Consider the following 19,092-nt stretch of genomic DNA (forward strand, 5'->3'; position numbering starts at 1 on the left):
GGTGGTGGTGTTCCAGCTGACCATCGCCCGTTCCCAGATGGCCTCCCCTTTTTTGTCATGTGCTATATTATTAGGATATTCATTTAAGACCCATATGCGCTTTCTATCCTCTCCAAACCGAACGGTTTCTAGCAAATCTTTGTAAGCCTACTCCCGGTCTATGACTCTGGCTAGTTGAAAATTCACGAGTAGGCGACTTCAAAGCAGAGAACAACTTCTCAGTCTTCAATCCTTGGTTGTCGCTTCAATGAAGTAAAGGTGCGTCGATTCTCGACCTGACAAGCTTACAGAAATGCTACATCTTTATTTAGCCGTTAGAACTGGCTTAATATCATTATAAATCTATCCACCACACCAAAGAAAAAAAAACTTACTAGTAACCGGGCAATGTCCTTTGCTTTCCTTTTGCTTGAGAATCTGACCGGAAACAAATTTCCAGAACCTATGGTGTTCAGCTATCGACATAATTTCCCCTGGTTGCGTCGTATTCCTCCGAGCGCTGCTAGCCATTTCGCGTCGCAGCTCTCTTCGCGCACTCCCCGAGACCATTTCCTTTACATAAGGGTAAGCACTATACAGCATATTACCAGATGCGACTAGGTACGAAGGGCTTAGGGTATTCAGGAATAGCAAAGTCTCACTCATTTGCCAGCCACCGACCATGAGAGACGTGACGTAAAATCGGGGACCTTTTTTGGAGAAAGAGATCTTTAAAAAGAAAATGTGGAGAAAGAAGTAAAAGGAAAAACCAGAAGGGAACCTAGAACTAAAAAGAAAAGAAAAAAATTAAAGAGAAAAAAAAAAAACAACAACCATACATCAACACATCAACACGCGGCCGTGTGTGGTTATAGCGACCTCCTCAGTCAGTGATTTCAAGGTCCTGATAGGTGTCCCGCAGAAGTCATACCGGCACTGAACCCTGAACAGAAATCCATATCAGCTTTGAATCAACTATCACGGAAGTCATTGAAAGAAGGACCTTGTGCGATTCAAAGAAACTAACCAAGTAATAGCCACATGGGTAGGAGAATCGGTTCGAGTATTCAAGTCGTCGAATGAACGAGGGATTAAACTGGGCTAGATGAGCTTTTGCCCAGTATGGTGTATGGAATGATAGCCTTTCCTTGATTTGGCTGATGAAATTGTTTGAAAAGCTCCTGAAACAAGCAATATGAGTGGCGGCGGTGCGGATCAGTTGGTCTTTGTTATCTATTGAATCGACAAAAGGCAACTAGAAGTCAACATAGCCACCCAAGTGTTCCGACTGGACGAGTGTTGCAAAATCACCCATTCTTGGATCAAGCGGATGCAAAAGTTTCCAAGAACCTAAAAACAAGCAGTTGCGGCAGCGGCAGGGACACATTGATCTGTATCTTGTGTCCTCTATTGAGAGTACACAGCGAGAAGTCCACTTGGCTACTCAAACCCCCTGCGTGTCAACGTTTGGCTGGGATGCAAGTATATGCATGATCGTTATTTATTCGGCCCGTATAGAATGGTAGGATAATTTGTGGAATGGGGTTGATTGCTGGGGCGTTGAACGGACTGATGATGGAGAAGGTAAATCGGGAAGAGGGATAGATGGAAGGAATGGAGAGTTAGCAAGGAGTCGTTTGACGTGGATTGTTAGATATGATGAATGAATTCAGAATATGTGAATATTAACTACCTGACTTTCGTGGCGCTTCACTATCCTAGATGTGTCGAGGATACTGAAAAGGCCCCCGAAAAGGTGAATTGTTAAGAAACTAAAAGAAAGAGAGAGAGAGAGAGACAGAAGCCTTGTCGTTGAAAGTCACGCATTGGTCGCTGGCATAATAAAAGAAATAAAGCATGCATCATACATTACCAACAAGCGATGGTCAACAATGAAGCATCTCCCGAGCATGCCGCATTTCCTCCTCCGACGGCAGGTTCACGATCATCAAATACATAACATTCTAGACAGTATTAGCCATCCAACGTACCGTAGTATTTGAATCGAGACTCACCGATTTCAACATCTTCTTCATCCCTCCACCAAGTAAACCTTCGCGCGGATTCCGAGATCCAAGTCCGAATCCGCCGGGACTTTGCCCGTATTCACGGTGTTGGGATTGTGGTTGGTCACTCCCACCTGTGCTCCGAGACCTCGAGGCCTGGACTCCACTGATGACCTGGCCTATCGGACCCCGGCCGAGGAAACTACCACCGAGTCCACCGCCTCGCCCGCGCATCGGGCGAATCTGGTCGCCTGTGATATGACCACCGGTGACAAGGCCCATGAGAGAACCGCTGCTGGCGGGATGACTTGGGTCTGCGTAGCGGGATGTGAATTCAGGTTTGGGGGCTTTGTTGAGGTCGCTAGTTGGATTTTCCATTATCTGATTGACCATTAGCTGTCCCATCGCAACGAAGCATACAGAATTGAGGATAGAGAAACGTACAAACTCAGCCTGGCCTCTCCGATCCAAGTAATGCGCCACAAAGGCTCGTCGCGAATTGGCTTCTTTCAACTTCTTTTCCGCATCGGGGCTCTGCACCGCCAGCTCATCAAGATCCGGGAATACGAGCGGGGCCGTCTCGGGGAAGGGCAAGTTCCCATACGTCTTTCCGTCGGATGACTTATACTTATGTTTCATCTTGTTCATCCACCCAGATCCTCCGTGGTCGACAGAGTTCGAGATAGCCGAGTTCAAATCGAAGCTAACACAAGGGGAATCAGATTCCGGTTTCCAGGTCATGACGAGACAGTGCAGGCCACGAGGATGAAACATCTCCTGGTTGATTTTATCAAAGTAGGTATTTGTTCTGCTGATGTTAGCACCAGCTCATGATAAATCTGGGAACGTGACTAACTTTCTCCGGTTTTCGGCGGCGATAGCAACGTCGGTTCCGACCTGGATCATGATGGATACAGCAATTCCTATCGCCGACGGCATGAACATCGTGCCGATGGAGGCCAAGTTAATCGCCGCAATCCACCCCGCAGCCTGGCATGCTTTATTGGATGTCTCCAGAAAGTCGATGAACATGGCCTGTTCGATGCCAAACTCGTCCAGAACCGGCGCGTATGCCCGGATGAAGCCACGCTTACGCGATCGAGGTCGTCGTTGCGGCAGGATCACCGGGTAGGAGAGTTGTGGGTGTCCAGCGGGAACCGAGTACGCTGCGGGATGGGATTCCAGAAAGGCGCGGGCTAGTTGATCGACATCTTGTGTGGGTGTATACTCGGGCGGAGAGTCGTGATGGAGCTGATCTTGAACCTCGTCAAGCTCCCATTCTGCTTCGTGTTGCTCTTCCATAATTTGTTCATGTTGATGTTCATGCTGAGGGATGCTAGGCGTCGTGGTGGATGATTCAGAAGAATGTTCTTCTGTAGGCGATGCATTCTGGGACCTCCTGTTCGTCTTGTAGGCGGTGATACTCTCGGAGGCCAGACCAACCCCGGCAGCAACTCCTTTGACAATTTTTTTCCGAAGAAACATGGTAGACTAAGTATGGTAAATCAAACGTTGTTATACGGAAAGGCAGCATCGCAGCGATCTGAACAGACTTTAAATATCCTGCAGAATCGGTGCAACCGCCGACGTGCCCGACGGGGAAAGCATCACGGCTGGCAAGGATGGGGGCGAGCGTCATGATTGGCAGTCGCAGGGATTGATTTTCAGCTAAGCTCGTGGAGCCCCGTCTAAATTCTCTTGCTTCGCAATTCAACGCATGCAAAGATCCAATTTCTTCCCTCTGTTCTCCCTAGTCTAGACCCCGTATTTCACGAAAGATGGAGCGATGCGGCGCAGCAGGGGCTGGATACGAAGCAATGGCAGTCTGACACGCGTCAGCGGCGCATTCAAGCGGTCGCACAGCCCGTATCTCACGGTCTTTTGTCTTCAGCTCAAGGCCCGCGGCATGTCGTGGTGGGTCGCTCCAGTGCAAGGCTGAGACTAAGCATTTGCTATTTGCTTGGCGCTGCTTATAACCCTTCGCAGTTTAGTGCTGAGGCCGGGCGCTGTTTACCGGAGCTAGTTGGCATTGTAGTCGGCGTCAGATTTATGCGCTGGCCGAATCTGGGTTTGCAAATTTTGTGCTTGAATCCATGTTGCTATCTGGCTCTGTCAGATTGGTTGACAGTGTGAGATGGAGTTGCCGAAGAGAGTTGAAGTTGTGCGGCGCCGGTCGAGATGAAGAAGCGAGTGGAGTGCCTGAGGCCCAATTGCCAAGCCTTCCCCTCCTTTGGCCATTTCATCTGTGCAACATCAAGACAGACTTCTTCTCCCTACACAACCCCTTCAAATCTTATTCATTCTTCGATTCGGTCATCAGGCCCCCATCTATATCACTTTATGTACTTTCGATCTCCTATGGGGCAACATCAGGAATCGGATACCCGCCCAATATATATTTCAGGTAGTTCGCGTGTCCTCGGTCAAAGATATAATTTCAATAGCTGTAACGAGAGTCGATGGCGAAGATATACTGATGCCCCATGTAGCCACCGAGGAAGTCTTTCCAACATGTACTAATTCATCCGTCGGAATGATGAATGGCCTCCCTACACCGGTTGACCGCGGTAATTTCGTTAGTACAGTCCACTTGCTGCACCAGGACCCCCTGTTGACTTATATAAGAAAATATTGTTGATTTTTGAATACTTTCAATTGGCTCACAGTCCTACCGCTTGCCATATAAGAAGGCGGTAGATCTGCGAATTCAAAAGAGTAAAGTGTATGATGTGGAACGTACTAACGAAATTACCGCGGTCAACCGGTGTACAACGCGTACGCTTACGGAAACCAAGGCATAGCATGATGAGAAAGAAAAGAATATTTATATTCATCAATCAATTAACGTCTAAATCGTTGACCCATCCAATATGCCAGCATAGAGGAACAGACTAAACCGTGAATGATATCAATTACATCCTCTACTGGCCAGCTTTATCCTTGACCTTCTCCGCTTGTAACTCGGAGAAGCTTTCCGGCCACAGCATCATCTTCTCCTCCCTCGGTGTAGCCGCAACGAACTGAGGAACCTGTGATTGGTCAGCGTCTGGACAGAGCAAAGGGGGAGCACAGAAGGCATACAGCTTGCTTGCTAGAGATGCGACGCCACATGTTGGCCCGCGGGTTGAACCGAGCCGGCACGCCCTGGCCGCCCGTCTTCTCCTCGTCCTCCTTCATGATCTTCTGCACCTCACGCTTGATCTCGGAAAAGTCCTCAAACGGAATATACGGAATCTGGTTCTCCTTGCAGTATTCTTCCAACCGCAGGCCCTTGCGCGCGAATAGCACATCAGCCTCCCGCGCAGCGGGCAGATCCGAAACGCCGTCGCCAATGAAGATGATTAGGGGGACCTCGTTGTCCAGAGAGTATTTCTCGGCCAAAGCGCGGCCCTCCTGGATGGAGCGGGCCTTGTCATGTCCGAGCGGAGTGTCATGACGCCAAATCGGCTTCCACTGGCCACCCTCTTCGCGGATATCTGCATCGTTGGCGACGATCTCGATTTGTGAGGCCTGTCCCTGTTAGATTTCGCTGTTAATTGGTCGTGAACGGATTGCATACCTCTTCAGGACCGAGGAATTGTTTCAAGACCTGCGCCAGAACAGGCTTCAGGCCGGCACTAATGATGTTGAAATCGATTTTGTTGGCGACACAGAACTGGTGGAACTCCTTGAAGCCAGGGTCCAAATCCAGTTGCTGTTGCATGATTTCGAAACCATCTGAGAAGGGGATTTTCAGCGACCCCCACATATCCTCGGAGACTTCGACGAACGAGCGGGCCCCCGTCTTGATCTCTTCCTCGAACTTCTGGCGACCTTCCGCGCCACATCCTAGGGCGTCGACTAGGACGTGGCCACTATCTTGCATGAAGATAGTGCCATCGAAGTCTGATCAGGTTAGATTGGACTTGGTGTGGCGTAGATCGACAGGGGGACAAGCCGGGGCGTACCTGAGAAGCAGACAATCTTTCTAGTGGTAGGCATGATGGATGGCTTTTTAGTGGTAGTCATGGTGGAAGACATGGTGGAAGACATGGTGGGTATGAAGCTGGCAGACAACCGGGGCGAAAAAAGAGTTGGTCAGGGAAAAAGAAGGCATCGTGGACCGAGCGAGGTAAATCGCTTAAGAGTGTTCAGGCGAGCCCGTGGCAAACCGGTTGCGATTCGACTTTTTTTTTTTAAAAAAAACGCATGACGTAGGACATCTCCGGAGCCCAGGGACGTCAATTGTGGGTTCCAGTTCTAGACTTGGCATGGAAACCTATGATGTAGCGGGCGAGAACCGTTGATGACTGAGGATTGTGGAGCGGACGAGTCGGCATTGGCAAACAATAAACGCGAACGACCGGGGAAGAGGAGATGCCGCCGGCACCGGGAAGCCGGACAGCCACATGTGGCGCAGGTTGTGGCCGTGCTTTCAAGGCCTGGTGACGTCATTCCTTCCTTGGACTCGCTGCAGTTTCCTTTTGCCCGCGCGGTATTCCTTCCTCATTATCTCTTTGCCCGGCTTTGGGGCGCCTGTGGGTTCTTTATTCCGATTCGGCTCTACCGCTGTTCGGCTATCCTTCTGTTGCGCTTGGCGCTCACCATATTCGCCTATAGTCCAGACTTGGTTTCTGCAGGGCGTGGATCGTGCTCCGTCCAGGGGATTTAGATGGCCACGCTAATCTGGAGCGTGGTCCACTGGTGGGGGACTGAGCGCGGAACCAGCAATGCGGGGATACAGGCTGACCTGGTCATAGTATGCAGGTACGCCTACATCTGTGCCTTGGTCGGTCGGATTGACTAAGCTTGACTTGTCCTTGGTGAGGTCATTTTGGACATGTCTCAAAAGCTGATCAGCAACACGTTGGTGAACACTCACTGCTTTCATCAGCCCTACTGGCAGAACGGTGCTTTGCTTCATGTTACTATATGACAGACTCGTACCATTTCAGGGCAGGACAGTCTTCAAGTACGAAAGGGCGTTTGAGTGGATGATCAAAGGAACAGACGCATTGGATTGAATCATTGAAACAGAAGAGCACAGCAACAGTGAAACTGTTAACAGAAAAGAGCCGATTGAGCCCCAACACATATCGACATACATGACTTCCACTTAACAGACTGGGAATGGCTCCGACGACTCACTAACCCCGTCATCGTAGATGACCTGCTCACCCGGCTCAGCAAAGACCGTGTGCTTATTCTCAACCGTCTTGCATCCATTGCCGACATTAGCCACAAATATATCCGGGTAGGCCTCCTCAAAAGACGCAGAACTGCCACTACCCCCGGTGATCTCGACATCGGCACAGTTCATGTACATCTCGCGGTTGCCGACAAGGTTGAACCAAGACCAGGCAAACAGGGCTTTGCCGTCAGCCACGTCGCCAGGAAGCTGAAAGTCATATTCGGTGGTCAACGGGCACCCGCCCATCATGGACTCGATCACTTTGAACGTGTTGCCGTTGTCATAGCTCAATGAAAGCTGGCATGATCCTCCACCGTGGGTCGCGGAGCCGGACAACGAGATGTTGTATGTTTCGCCAGCGGCCCAATTTGCGGTGGTGCGCCAGGGAGTGTTCTTGTGGTATCCTTTGCATGGGAAGTTGGATCCTGCGCATATGAGATTAGATCAACAGACTGCGCTCGGGCGAGTCGCTTGACATACCGCTGCTTTCAAGAGGACTGGTCATCGAATAATCAATGGTTGAGGGATCGCTCTCGGGATCCAAGGCGCTGCGCAAAGGATAAGGCCAGCTCAGCTGCATGTGAGCTGCGGCGAGGCCGGAGGTGAGAAGAAGACCGAAGACTGCGTTGACCATTTTGGCGTTTGCACGATAGCTTGCCGATTGGATTGTCAGGTAGTTGAGATGCTTTTGGCCTATTGACTTCAATGCACCAGAGCAGGTCTTTTTATACCTCTTGCTCGCCCTTCTTCAACTACACCGTCGCCTCAGAACTTGAAGCTCGTGTTGCATTTGCCCCCAAGTTGCATGCTTCAGTTTCATCATCGTGAGAGGAACACTTTGTAAGTGCACAGTGAATTGCTACACTCGAGATACATCATGAAGCGACTGCACAAGACCATCTCGTATGTTTCCCCAGGACTCGTCGCATGCAACCTACTAATCTCCGCACCCGGCTTGGCCACATGTCCGTCCAGTCAAACCCCCAGAGTTATCTTTGGCGCCGGGTACCCCGGCCAGATCTTTGCGTCTTTGATGATCGCAATTTCTCGTTTAGCGAGTCTGGGGTGGTCTATCCCGAAGGGGCCGCGTCCGTACGAAGGAGCACCGACGGAGTAGCTGTCTCTCTCAGGCGCATTGACGTCGAGTCGATATCGCCTGGGTTGCAGTCACAATGGAGATCAGATAGAAGGATTGATTGCACCGGTGATAAACGTGCATAATGGCATTCTAAGGGGTCGCTTATCTAGGACCTGCAGATGCTCATCCAATCGCGTGGATTTCCCATTCGTCACAGATAGACTATCAACGTCACGGGGTTGGCACGTTTTACTAGCACAACGGGGCAGGCCTCATGAGAACACGACTTGATCATCTTCCAACAGATTATTTAAGCGACAGGCGCTAATTACCGTCGCATCGCGTGAGGAGAGTCCGCTTGGCAGTGGTGATTAATTTCCTGAAGCGAGCTAAAACGCCTAGCGGGTTAGTTTCTACTACGGTCTGATCCTACAGTTACAGCTTCGAGCGAGGTCTTGTCGCGGAGAGGTTATTCAGGGGCACGGAGGTTATCCCTTACGATTTTCTCCCAGTAGGGCCAATCGCACTCTGTGATCAAGTAGGTTCCTGTTGGTCTGCGAGGGACTCTTATCAGCGGGTCAATCATTGGTTGTGGGGGTGAATTTCCCCACAAATCTCCGGATGCCGAGCGCCAGTGCGATTACATTCCTCAGGTTATGCAGGATGCCGAGGTATTCATGACAATGAGATTGTGCAGTTGAATGTGCATCTTATTCGCAACAACTGCCCTTGAGACTTTATCCAAAAATTTGACTCTGCGGCTTGTCCAGAGAAGGCAACCCCGGTTACATACCAATGCAGCTCCATCATTGGATCCCGCTGGTCAACGATGTCATAGACACGAAATGTCTACCCATCCCAACTGGGACTTTCATCCAGCCTATGAGACGATCAATGAGTCTGCCAGGAGCCAGGAATTGATCTGACAAATGAAACTCCCCTCATAATCCACTATCTCTATATCCTGAACCCATCTTCATTATATTCCCAACAGCCAACCCAGCAAAACCACGACTACCAAAAACATCAAAATGACCACAACAAACACCAACCCCCTCCGCATCGCCATGGCATGCGATGAAGCAGGCTGGGACTACAAAGAAGCGATCAAAAAAACCCTCGAATCCAACCCCCTCGTCTCCTCAATCACAGACGTCGGCGTACACAACTCATCCGACAAAACCGCCTACCCACACCCCGCCGTGCAAGCCTCGCTGCTAGTCCGCAACGGCGAAGCAGACCGCGCGCTCCTGATCTGCGGCACCGGGATGGGCGTCTCGATCTCGGCGAACAAAGTCCCTGGTATTCGGGCCGTGACGGCGCATGATTCGTTCAGCGTTGAGAGGGCGGTGTTGAGCAATAATGCACAGGTGCTGTGTTTCGGACAGAGGGTGATTGGCGTGGAGTTGGCGAAGAAGTTGGCGACTGAGTGGGTGACGTATACGTTCGACGAGGGGAGTGGGAGCGCAAAGAAGATCGAGGCGATTAGTGAGTATGAGAGGAGGTTTGCGGGGGGAGTGCAGGGGTTGAGTGAGGAAATTGTGATTGATTAATGGAGTTTGGGCTCTTGTATAAGGGTATTATCGCTTTCGCCGTTGCTGTTGCGTTGAGCATTTGGGCTTATCTAATGTAAGTGCTTATATGTATGTCTTCTAGTTCCTGCGTTCACCCTGACGCCTGTTCAGATATCTTGACTATAATCAGGCGTTTACAAAATTTTACTGTCGGTTCTTCCGCCGTTCGTGATTGTGCTTCTACCCATTCAGACACATCTTTTAATATATTCGGAAGTGGGCTATCTTATAACCCGCGTGATGAAACAGTTTTTAAGTTTCCAGTCTCGTGGAAGATTGATTATTGAATAGCACCTACGATAGAACTCATCACAGTCCGAAACAGTATTGGCTAGTTCATGTGAGGCATGATAATCATACTCTGTGTCTGTATGATCTTCGCGGCGATACCTGGAAGTATCAAGCTGAGTTTATCAGTCTTGCCACACTATCTACGCCCGACCTATACCCAAAGCTGCGACAGACGCTGGTTTACCGGATTCTCCATTCGAACTTGATCCGAGATGGACAGTTTAGACTTTATGTTTTCTACTATGCTATCAGCCCGTCCTTTCACATCGCCGTCAGCTACCGCAATTTTCCCTATCTGCATTGGCAAGAATTGAAGGATCCAAGGATTCCATCTCCGCAGACAACCCCGCATTCCCCGCGCTCGGCACATTCCGATAGTCCGGCGGAGGCGCCGCTTTTCCGCTGCTCTGCCCTGGAATGACATCGTACGATCTGTGACGTGCTGGCTGTCGATCATCGGGAAGAAAGACGCTTAAATGCATGGAATCGCGGATAAATAGATTCCACCGGAGAAGAAAAGCCATCAATCAGCCGGTGGGGTTCAGTCTAGCTGGAGTTCAAATTGCTCGATGCGTCCGGTTAAGCTAAGGTCCTTCTCTACAATTTACCGCCATCATAACGTACTGACTGTAGCAGCACGGCGATCTGTTCGGTGTCAAAATGAGACACCTCCAGTCCCTTCTTCTCCTGTCCAATTGGGCGCTGGCATCTTCAGTGTCTATTCAAGTCTCATTGAACAGCTCGCGCAGAGTCCTCCGACCAGACCTCTATGGCTACTCAATTGAGCCCGTTTCTCTAGACCCCTACCTGAAAAGTCCTCTCGCATCCACCGTGCTCGGTCACATTGCCGATATCGCCGGAGTGCCTGCTCCGATCCGAGTAGGAGGAAACATCGCCGACCAGACAATCTTCGACAAGACCCTGCCCGTCCCCTCGCAAGCCCTCCCCAACGACACGGTGGTCGACGTACTCAAAGTCCAAGAGTCCTGGTACACCGGTTGGACCGACTACTTCCCCCAAGGAACCAACTTCATCTACACGCTCAACCTCCGCAATGAATCCTCCTCCTGGACCAACGCCATGCAGCAAGCCGAGGCTGCGATCCGACATCTCGGACCGCAACTCTCGCTCTTCGAACTCGGCAACGAAATAGACCACTACATCAGCAAAGGCTGGCGCGACCAAACCTGGAACACAAGCACGTACACTGCGCAATGGAAGCGTCTAACCCACCAACTGACCACGGCCCCATTCTACCGTAACGCCTCGCACAAACCCCTCTTCCAGGCCGCCGTCTTCGCCGACCCCCCATGGGTGCCCGACCAACACGACGAGATCGACGACTTTGACATTATCAACGTCACCCGGGCTGGGCTGATCAACCCCCATCTGATCGAATCCTACACCATGCACCTATACCCGCAATCAAGCTGCGACGCCCCGCGAGAAGCCCGGCTATCCCTTGACCTTCTCTCCAACCACTCCGTCATCTGGACCAATATCTCCCAATACATCCCACAAGTCGCGGCTGCAGAACGCGCCCACTCGCGTCTCACCCTCGGTGAAACCAACTCCGCCTCGTGCAGCGGCCGCAGCGGCATCAGCGATACGTTCGGCGCGGCGCTCTGGGCGACAGATTACGTGCTCGCGGCGGCAAGTATTGGTATGGATCAGGTCTTCTTTCATCTGGGTCATCAGAGCGAGTATTCTGCATTCACGCCGCTGTCTTATGAATACAAGGGTGAGAGTTTGGTAGCGGGTGTGCGGGCTCATTTTCTGTCGCATGTGTTTTTGGCTCATGTTGTTGGGGATCGGCAGCAAGGTCAGCAGCACAGGAGGAATCAGAAGGAGGAACAGAAGAAAACAATTTCCGCACTTCCCGGCGCGGCCAATTCCTCTGATCTAGCAGGGTATGCAGTCTTCGGTGGCCATGCCGATCTGGAGAAGCTTGTATTCGTGGACCTGGGGGTATGGAATTCCTCCGAGGGGTTGACGAACCCGTCGACGTTGAGAGCTACAGATTCGAATTTTACGTCGGTAGGAGAGAGGCCGACGAGGACGGTGAAGGTGAAGACGGGATGGACGCCCGGTGCGAAGGTTGATGTGCTGCGACTACAGGGACCGGGGACGAATGCGAAGAGTGGTGTGAGTGTGTCTGGACTCGAGATTGATGTTTTGACGGGCGCTTTGGTGGGTGAGAAGAGGGAGGAGCAGCTGGTTGTTGGACATGGTGGGGTCGTGGAGTTTGAGCTGCAACAGGCGGAGGCGATTTTGTTGGAAATCTTGAAGGGAGGAAGTTAGAAGGATATGAAGATGTGGTGCACGTGCGTTGCATGTAGCTCTGCTCAAGTTAGACTAATATGATGGGCTGCACCTGTATATAGTTCCGATTTCCAGATTCTATATCTTGTCGGGCAACACGATCATCAAGTCAGTCTCTGGGTACAAATACACCGTATAGTCGTCACTCGCTATGAAGCAAACAATACACGAGAATACTCAACAAAGAACGATCGTGATGTCATCCAAGCCCTACCAATAAGCCACTATAAGCACGCAATCCCATCGAATTTGAGCCCATCCAGGGATGGTGGGGAGCTGGGATGCCCAGCGTTGGCCCCGCATCAGAACATCCAATATCCCATATCCAGCTTCATTTCACGCTTCCATGTCCTTATTCAGCTATTCAAACCAACTACATCATGTCCGTAGCCCAAGAAATCGAATCGGCAAATGCGGCATACGCAGCCTCGTTCACAAAGGGCGACCTCCAACTGCCACCGAAGCGGTATGTAGCACCCCATCACATCTAAACAGGCAGACAGGCTAACACGACCTACTATAGAAAAGTAGCCATACTGACATGCATGGACGCAAGACTCGGTATGCTGCTCTTCATCTCCCTACCACTTCCGTACCCTTCGGGATCTAAATCAAACTAGATCCCGCAAAAGCACTCTCCCTCGAAGAAGGCGACGCCCACGTTATCCGCAACGCAGGGGGTCGCGCATCAGACGCTCTTCGCAGCATCATCATCTCCCAGCAACTGCTCGGGACAAGGGAGATAATTGTGATACATCATGTAACTCTTCTTGATCCCATAAGCCATCACTTCGGTGATTAAGGGAGTTCGCCACTAACACAAGGAAATGCACGGTGAAGACCGACTGCGGCATGCTCACCTTCTCCGATGGTCAGCTGCGAGAACAGATCCGGACACAGCTGAACCAGGATGCGGATCATATAGCGTTTCTACCGTTTCGGGATCTCAGACAGAGTGTGCTTGATGATGTGAGGATCATCAAGGAGAGTCCGCTGGTGCTGGATGTGCCGGTGACCGGGTTCGTGTATGAGGTTGAGAGTGGGAGGATTGTGAGAGTTTGAAGAAGGGATTACATGCTGAGCGGTGGGTTGGTGGTTTTCTTCATTTTTATGGAAGTTCCAATGTAGTTCAGTCATCCTTTTCTGTTTTTGTCTAGGATCAAGTAGCAATACCGCAATCGAGTATTGAATACGTCTGTAAAGGATGCAATACGTTGTCATAATCCAAGCTCTGGTGCCCTAAGGCACATGACGGACAGAACCCTAAGTGCCTAGACTTTACTAACATGAAGACATTCATAAAGCAGATATTCTATTCGAAAGGTAAAATCCATTCGCAGGGATTGATCTCATTCGCGCAATGGGTTTTGACTATTGGTATACCATGTCTAATCTGAACCTTCACGCCGTCATCGCATTTACATTTCATGCTAGGATAAATGTGACATGAGCCTTCCGTCCTAGATAGTTTTCGGAGGACAGATATCCATAGGCTATGATAAAAAAAGAAAAATATCGGAATATACAAATAGCGTCATATACTTCTCATAAGCCCTCATGAGTAGTAACAGCACCTCGAGAACGTAGTCACCGCCGACTACATGACACCGAAGTCCTATCCCAAGGCAAGAAGAAGAAAAGTCCAATCAAACAGGATACACAAACAACCGATTCTCCATATCGGTCAGATCCAACATAGCCAGATCCACCTTCCTTCTCACCACCTGGCCACTCTCATCCACCTGCTCCACGCACCCCTCCTTCTCATCCTCACTCAACTCCGCCGCCCACTCTGCCCGCTGCTTATTTCTCCTCGTCAAGATCCAATGCACGACGCCTAAAATCGCCGGCGTCCCAAACCAACTGACAACAATCATACTCACCCACGCCCCATAATACCTCGGCGCGGCACTCGGGACCCAAATCTGCGGCGACACAAGATTGCCCACACTATAGCCCACCATGAACATGCCGTTGCGGGTAAGCTTCTTGGTATACCCTGCCGCCGAAGACGTGGCCCACCCCAGGGCAATAATATACGTAATACTGTAGGTATTCTGCGCCAGGAGCATACACGCCAAGAGGGCCAGTTTCTCGGACCACGCGGTAGCTACCATGCCAATGCCACCGGCCATCGCAAGAAGGCACCACACAGCACTATGAAGCGCCAGATATTTCGGGAAATACTTCAACGCGAGCGTGGCCACGATACACAACGCAGTTCCGAAACCCCCACCGGCGGCAGCCACAAGCGTGGATCCCAACTCTGACACGCCAATTGAGGTAGTCAGCAGGTTCTGCTGCCCATAGTTCAGATTATTGCAGTACATGAGGGTGAAAGCCTGTAGGGCAAAGAGCCACGACACGGGGTCTTTTAGAGCCTCGATAAACTGAGCCCGCTTGAACTGTTTCTGCTCGATGGAGCTCTGATGGGAGGACTGTACACGGCGAACGACGTGTACCTTTTCCTCTGTAGAGAGGAATCTCGCCTCCGCTGGGTTGCTGGGATAGCCGAACCAGACCCAGATGGACAGCAGAATGGTCCAGCCGCCGATGACTATCATGAAGAGCTTCCAGGGAAGGATGGGGCCTTTGCTGAAAAGGAGGCCGTAGGAGATGAAGCCGGCGGGGATGGGAGCTCCGACGCAAGTGATCCATAAGATGGGTTGCAGAAAGGATTGCTCCTTGCGGTTGAAGAACATGCCGATCGTGATTTCGAGGGCGGGCACCACGACAGCCTCTACGGCTCCGAGGAGAAGGCGGAGGACAATCAGGCCGCCGTATTTGACTGCGACGCAGTGCAGGAAGATTATGACGCCCCAGGAGAAGATAATACCAGCGACGAACCTCCCAAAGGGGAGGCGTTGCATGAGGTAGTGGCCGGGCCACTGGCCGATCAGGTAGCCTGGGCGTGTTAGATGTGCATGGAGGATTCGGACGTATGGAGAACTAACCGACGTAGAAGAAACTGTTCAAGTTGTTATACTGGGCTTTGGAGATTCCCGTCTCCTCGAAGAGCCCTAGAATAGCTGCATACCCGAGGGTCGACTTGTCCACCTGGAAGCAGTTAGCAGCCAGTCGTGACTTTAGATGGGATTATAGTCAACTGACAAACAAAGTAAGATTGATGACCGACACCAAAAACATGATTTTCCAGTACAGCTTTCTTCGCAGCCTTTTCTCCTTCTCCTCGGTCAACGGGCCAACATTGTCCCCATGTTCCTCAATGAGGTGCAGCGTGACATCGGCGTATTTCTCCTGGATCGTCTTGCCTGCAGTGCGCGCCGAAACCTGGGCTTCGTCTTTGCCCATGTTGGTTAGGTATCCTGATCGTTCTTTTGACAGACAATCTTGAATCAGATCTGGGCCAAATTGTAAGGTCAATGAAGGCGGTTAATCCATCGACAGGGATCAGAGGCTTGACTTTTAAAAATTTCCTTGCAAGCAAATGCCGTTTGCTAGACCAAGTCGATCTAGGGATTTTAGTTGAGCCATATCGGACGTTGGTTGTGCAATCAATCCTTCGGGGGGGTTTACATAATAGCTCATAGTAGCGTGATAGATGCAAGAGATGCATCTGTCCAAACCAAGAGTAGATCACTGGAAGGCCAGATGAGACGAATGAGTTATATGCCTTCAGAGATTGAGTCCATACCCTTATCGCCTCATGGCCATTTGAACTATTGCCTGAACTTGAAACAGTTTCCTTTTCCCAAAACATCCGAGGAAGCTGTATGATACTCAATGGCGATTATGCCATCCCTCCAATGATTGTGCAATACCATCTCAAATGCCGTCGCCGAGCCGAGTTTAGTGGATGGCGCCATTTCAGGCGGGGATAGCATCTTAATCGAACGTCCTGCGAGTCATGACAGCGAGATCGGGCACTAGCTATCGGAGGGTGGGGATGAATGTAATTCTCGTTATTCATACATTTTTCTTGGCTTGGAAGTCATGTCGAGTTTGACCATGTCATTTTCAAATTTCCTCTTTACATCAGATAGGAGTTCACCTGAATAAATTCCCTTGGGAAGAGATGCTAACACTGCCAAGTAGAACCCAAACGAAGTAGGCCATAGAGGATCAAACAGGGTATATCTGCTACTTGACTACGAGTTTTCAGTCTATCCTGTGGACTTCCCGCTGATATGATCGATTAGAAAATAGTGAACGCACAGTGTTCATCCGAGCTATACATCCTTGTCATACCGCTGATATTTGCTCGCTTGAGACTATCACAATGGGACCCTTAAGCCTACTCATTGGCGGTTCTTCACAGCCAGGGCTAGGTCTTCTTTGATTTGGTAGATTTCGGGACCAAATATGACGGGTGCATTGATAATGGTATTTTCCCTTGCCTTCCTCAGCCTCGGTATTCTAGGGGTTTCTGAGTTATCTTTTGTACTCGGTTACCTGAGCTTACTGTTGGTGCGAACGCACTGTCCTGGTCTCCTGGGTGATCGTAAGTCCAATCTCACCAAGCTCTTTCGGGATGCTATTCCCATGACTGTGATTTCGAAGATCGTTTGAATTCCACGAGGCTTATCCAAAGCTTCATATTGTATGGCTCCCCGCCTTCAGGGGGTTATTAAGCAGCCATTGATAAATCCATATGTCGGACTTCTGGTCGTCCTTTTTTGCTATATGGATTGTCCCTTTCCCCCCTATTCTTGGCATGGTCTATTTCTTCACCACTGCCACGTTCCTTTTACCTGTTATTCAGAGGTCTCATGATTTCGCTCCCTGTACTATAGGTTACCTGTAGAAGCCCTCTGTGAACTGTATGGTGCGGTTCCGTGGCAAGCCCACGGGCTTTCAGCTGTCGATGTAGCATAGTCCGATAGAAAGGGGTAAAACATGGTACCAAACAGTGATCTCAGTCTTAGCAGAGCCGATAATTCTTGGTTGCTTCGGCGGGAGGACGACTAGATGTTACTGCAGGTAAGGGGATAGCCCGCAGTAACACGCCAATTACAACATTGCGATGATCTCTTGTTCAGTCTCGGTCATTTTGGTAACTTGGATATTGGTTTCAATATCATAGTTTGACTTCGTGCTACAAATGTCTGTAAAATGATTCTGAATCACCACTGACGATATGGACTGTATCTCGTCATAATATTCATAACATTATCCCGATTCTCGTTCATTTCGTCAAACTGGCCTAGAAAGCGGCAAAAAAGGGTAAAATCATGTTCTAGCTGCTATAAATTCCCGTCTAAGCAGTATTAAGGTTTGCTAGATTCGCATCTCCTATCTCGGTGAATGAATGATCACAGCCTGAGCAAAGAAGCAGTCCGGAAGATGTGACCTTGAAGTGACCACGACCAAGGCATCGGATTTGAAGTCTTTGAGGTATAAGGTATATAAGAGATACAAATGATTTTATTTGAAGGAATGCCATGCGAGAGTCGTTGAGGAGAAGATTCTATCTCAGGAGCGAGCGAGATGCAGAGAGGAGAAAGAAAGAAAGAAGAGATAAAAAGCGAAAGATCGAAGAGCCCAAGTAGTATTGAACAGTGAAGTTATATCATGGTAAATTCCATCATTAGGCATTGAATAAAAAAGCATGAATAAATGCAAAGAAAATTAACTAGGGAGTGAAAACTAGGTTCATCTGATTGTATGGAGTCGAGGTTGGTTCTATTTGGATATTGCTTTTATTCCAAGTTATGACCTTGTAGGTAGAGCATGATAACTACGCAGAAACTGAAGCTTTAGTTCTCGAACTGTGTGATGCCTGTGCGATCAGCTATGTTGACTTGGATCTATATCCTGGCCAACATACATATTCCCAAAGATCAGCTAACAACAGCGCCTCATGAATCCAAGAACATGAAACCAAAACTAAATTTGGAACCCTCTTCAAGCATGCATACCACACCAAGGCATATGCAGTTTATTTATTTCAACTATGGACAACAAACGAACACCAAACAAACACCAACCTCCAACCATAACAATCCATCCATCCCCATTCCACGCTCCGAGATATCCCCGAGCAATGACGCAAGCGATATATACTAACCGCATCCGGCTAGCCCCCGGTTTCTGGAGCCGTCTAGAGAGTTCGCTAGCATGTGACCCAGTCTGCTGCCTGAGGCATTAGAATGCTCCGTTCGTCACTGTTTCTCAGGAAGGACAATCCATTCTTTCCCCAAGCTGTGTCTGAAACATGGTGAGCGAAGAAAGTAGTATGGTCTGCAAATAGTTAGAACTCCGCCCCACAACCTAGATGAGATATCCACATTGCCAAACGCCGCAGCGCAAAGACCTGCCTGTCCCCGGGTGAATGTGCACGTGATCGACACTACGGTAGCCCAAGAGTGCCAGAAGCGAAGTATGATGTCAGCGCTCCGCCAGGCTTGATTCGCCACAGACAAAAAGAATGAATGACATCGCTATCTCATTTACTGTATCTTTTGTTGAGATACCTAGGTAGGCAATTACTTACCGGGCCTTGTAAACAGAGTATCTGAATGCAATGACCTTGGTTCTCTACTTCCCTGACGGACCGAATCCATACCTACCTACCTTTGGGTTGGTGGTTTACCTACCGCACTGTATATACACAGTGCAGATAGGACTGGTAGGTAGTACGGAGTCTTCAGGTAGTCTCCGAAGCTAGATAGTTAGTATGCCACAACATATTTTAGACAGTGTGGATGCAAG

The 19,092-nt window shown here is 49.9% G+C and overlaps 8 protein-coding genes across 8 annotated transcripts; 3 read left to right on the top strand and 5 right to left on the bottom strand.

The window, feature by feature from the left end:
- Positions 1-1,865: 1,865 nt before the first annotated feature.
- On the bottom strand, positions 1,866-3,470 carry LDX57_008631 (uncharacterized protein; the record flags this gene model as incomplete). Its single annotated transcript, XM_046090353.1, has 3 exons — positions 1,866-1,943; positions 1,995-2,793; positions 2,842-3,470. 3 exons carry the CDS (start codon positions 3,468-3,470, stop codon positions 1,866-1,868), a joined length of 1,506 nt encoding a protein of 501 aa, XP_045946327.1.
- Positions 3,471-4,906: 1,436 nt separating this feature from the next.
- Positions 4,907-5,966, bottom strand: LDX57_008632 (putative 2,3-diketo-5-methylthio-1-phosphopentane phosphatase; the record flags this gene model as incomplete). The annotated part of the gene is made up of 4 exons (XM_046090354.1): positions 4,907-5,014; positions 5,067-5,495; positions 5,545-5,870; positions 5,933-5,966. 4 exons carry the CDS (start codon positions 5,964-5,966, stop codon positions 4,907-4,909), a joined length of 897 nt encoding a protein of 298 aa, XP_045946328.1.
- An 863-nt stretch (positions 5,967-6,829) lies between these two features.
- Positions 6,830-7,789, bottom strand: LDX57_008633 (lignocellulolytic auxiliary activity family 11 protein; the record flags this gene model as incomplete). The annotated part of the gene is made up of 2 exons (XM_046090355.1): positions 6,830-7,580; positions 7,636-7,789. 2 exons carry the CDS (start codon positions 7,787-7,789, stop codon positions 7,081-7,083), a joined length of 654 nt encoding a protein of 217 aa, XP_045946329.1. The 3' UTR covers positions 6,830-7,080.
- A 930-nt stretch (positions 7,790-8,719) lies between these two features.
- Positions 8,720-9,786, top strand: LDX57_008634 (RpiB/LacA/LacB family sugar-phosphate isomerase; the record flags this gene model as incomplete). The annotated part of the gene is made up of 1 exon (XM_046090356.1): positions 8,720-9,786. Exon 1 carries the CDS (start codon positions 9,265-9,267, stop codon positions 9,784-9,786), a length of 522 nt encoding a protein of 173 aa, XP_045946330.1. The 5' UTR covers positions 8,720-9,264.
- Positions 9,787-10,006: 220 nt separating this feature from the next.
- LDX57_008635 (glycosyl hydrolase family 79 C-terminal domain-containing protein) lies at positions 10,007-12,399 on the top strand (the record flags this gene model as incomplete). The annotated part of the gene is made up of 1 exon (XM_046090357.1): positions 10,007-12,399. Exon 1 carries the CDS (start codon positions 10,759-10,761, stop codon positions 12,397-12,399), a length of 1,641 nt encoding a protein of 546 aa, XP_045946331.1. The 5' UTR covers positions 10,007-10,758.
- Positions 12,400-12,800: 401 nt separating this feature from the next.
- On the top strand, positions 12,801-13,482 carry LDX57_008636 (beta-class carbonic anhydrase; the record flags this gene model as incomplete). The annotated part of the gene is made up of 4 exons (XM_046090358.1): positions 12,801-12,886; positions 12,944-12,981; positions 13,041-13,180; positions 13,261-13,482. The coding sequence occupies 4 exons, from the start codon at positions 12,801-12,803 to the stop codon at positions 13,480-13,482; spliced, it is 486 nt and encodes a 161-aa protein (XP_045946332.1).
- Positions 13,483-14,066: 584 nt separating this feature from the next.
- LDX57_008637 (uncharacterized protein) lies at positions 14,067-15,290 on the bottom strand (the record flags this gene model as incomplete). Its single annotated transcript, XM_046090359.1, has 1 exon — positions 14,067-15,290. One exon carries the CDS (start codon positions 15,288-15,290, stop codon positions 14,067-14,069), a length of 1,224 nt encoding a protein of 407 aa, XP_045946333.1.
- Positions 15,291-15,522: 232 nt separating this feature from the next.
- Positions 15,523-15,732, bottom strand: LDX57_008638 (uncharacterized protein; the record flags this gene model as incomplete). The annotated part of the gene is made up of 1 exon (XM_046090360.1): positions 15,523-15,732. One exon carries the CDS (start codon positions 15,730-15,732, stop codon positions 15,523-15,525), a length of 210 nt encoding a protein of 69 aa, XP_045946334.1.
- Positions 15,733-19,092: the final 3,360 nt, after the last annotated feature.

This window comes from Aspergillus melleus, assembly GCF_016097325.1.
Source record: "Aspergillus melleus strain CBS 546.65 chromosome Unknown contig5, whole genome shotgun sequence".
In the NCBI taxonomy this organism is placed as follows: Eukaryota; Fungi; Ascomycota; class Eurotiomycetes; order Eurotiales; family Aspergillaceae; genus Aspergillus; species Aspergillus melleus.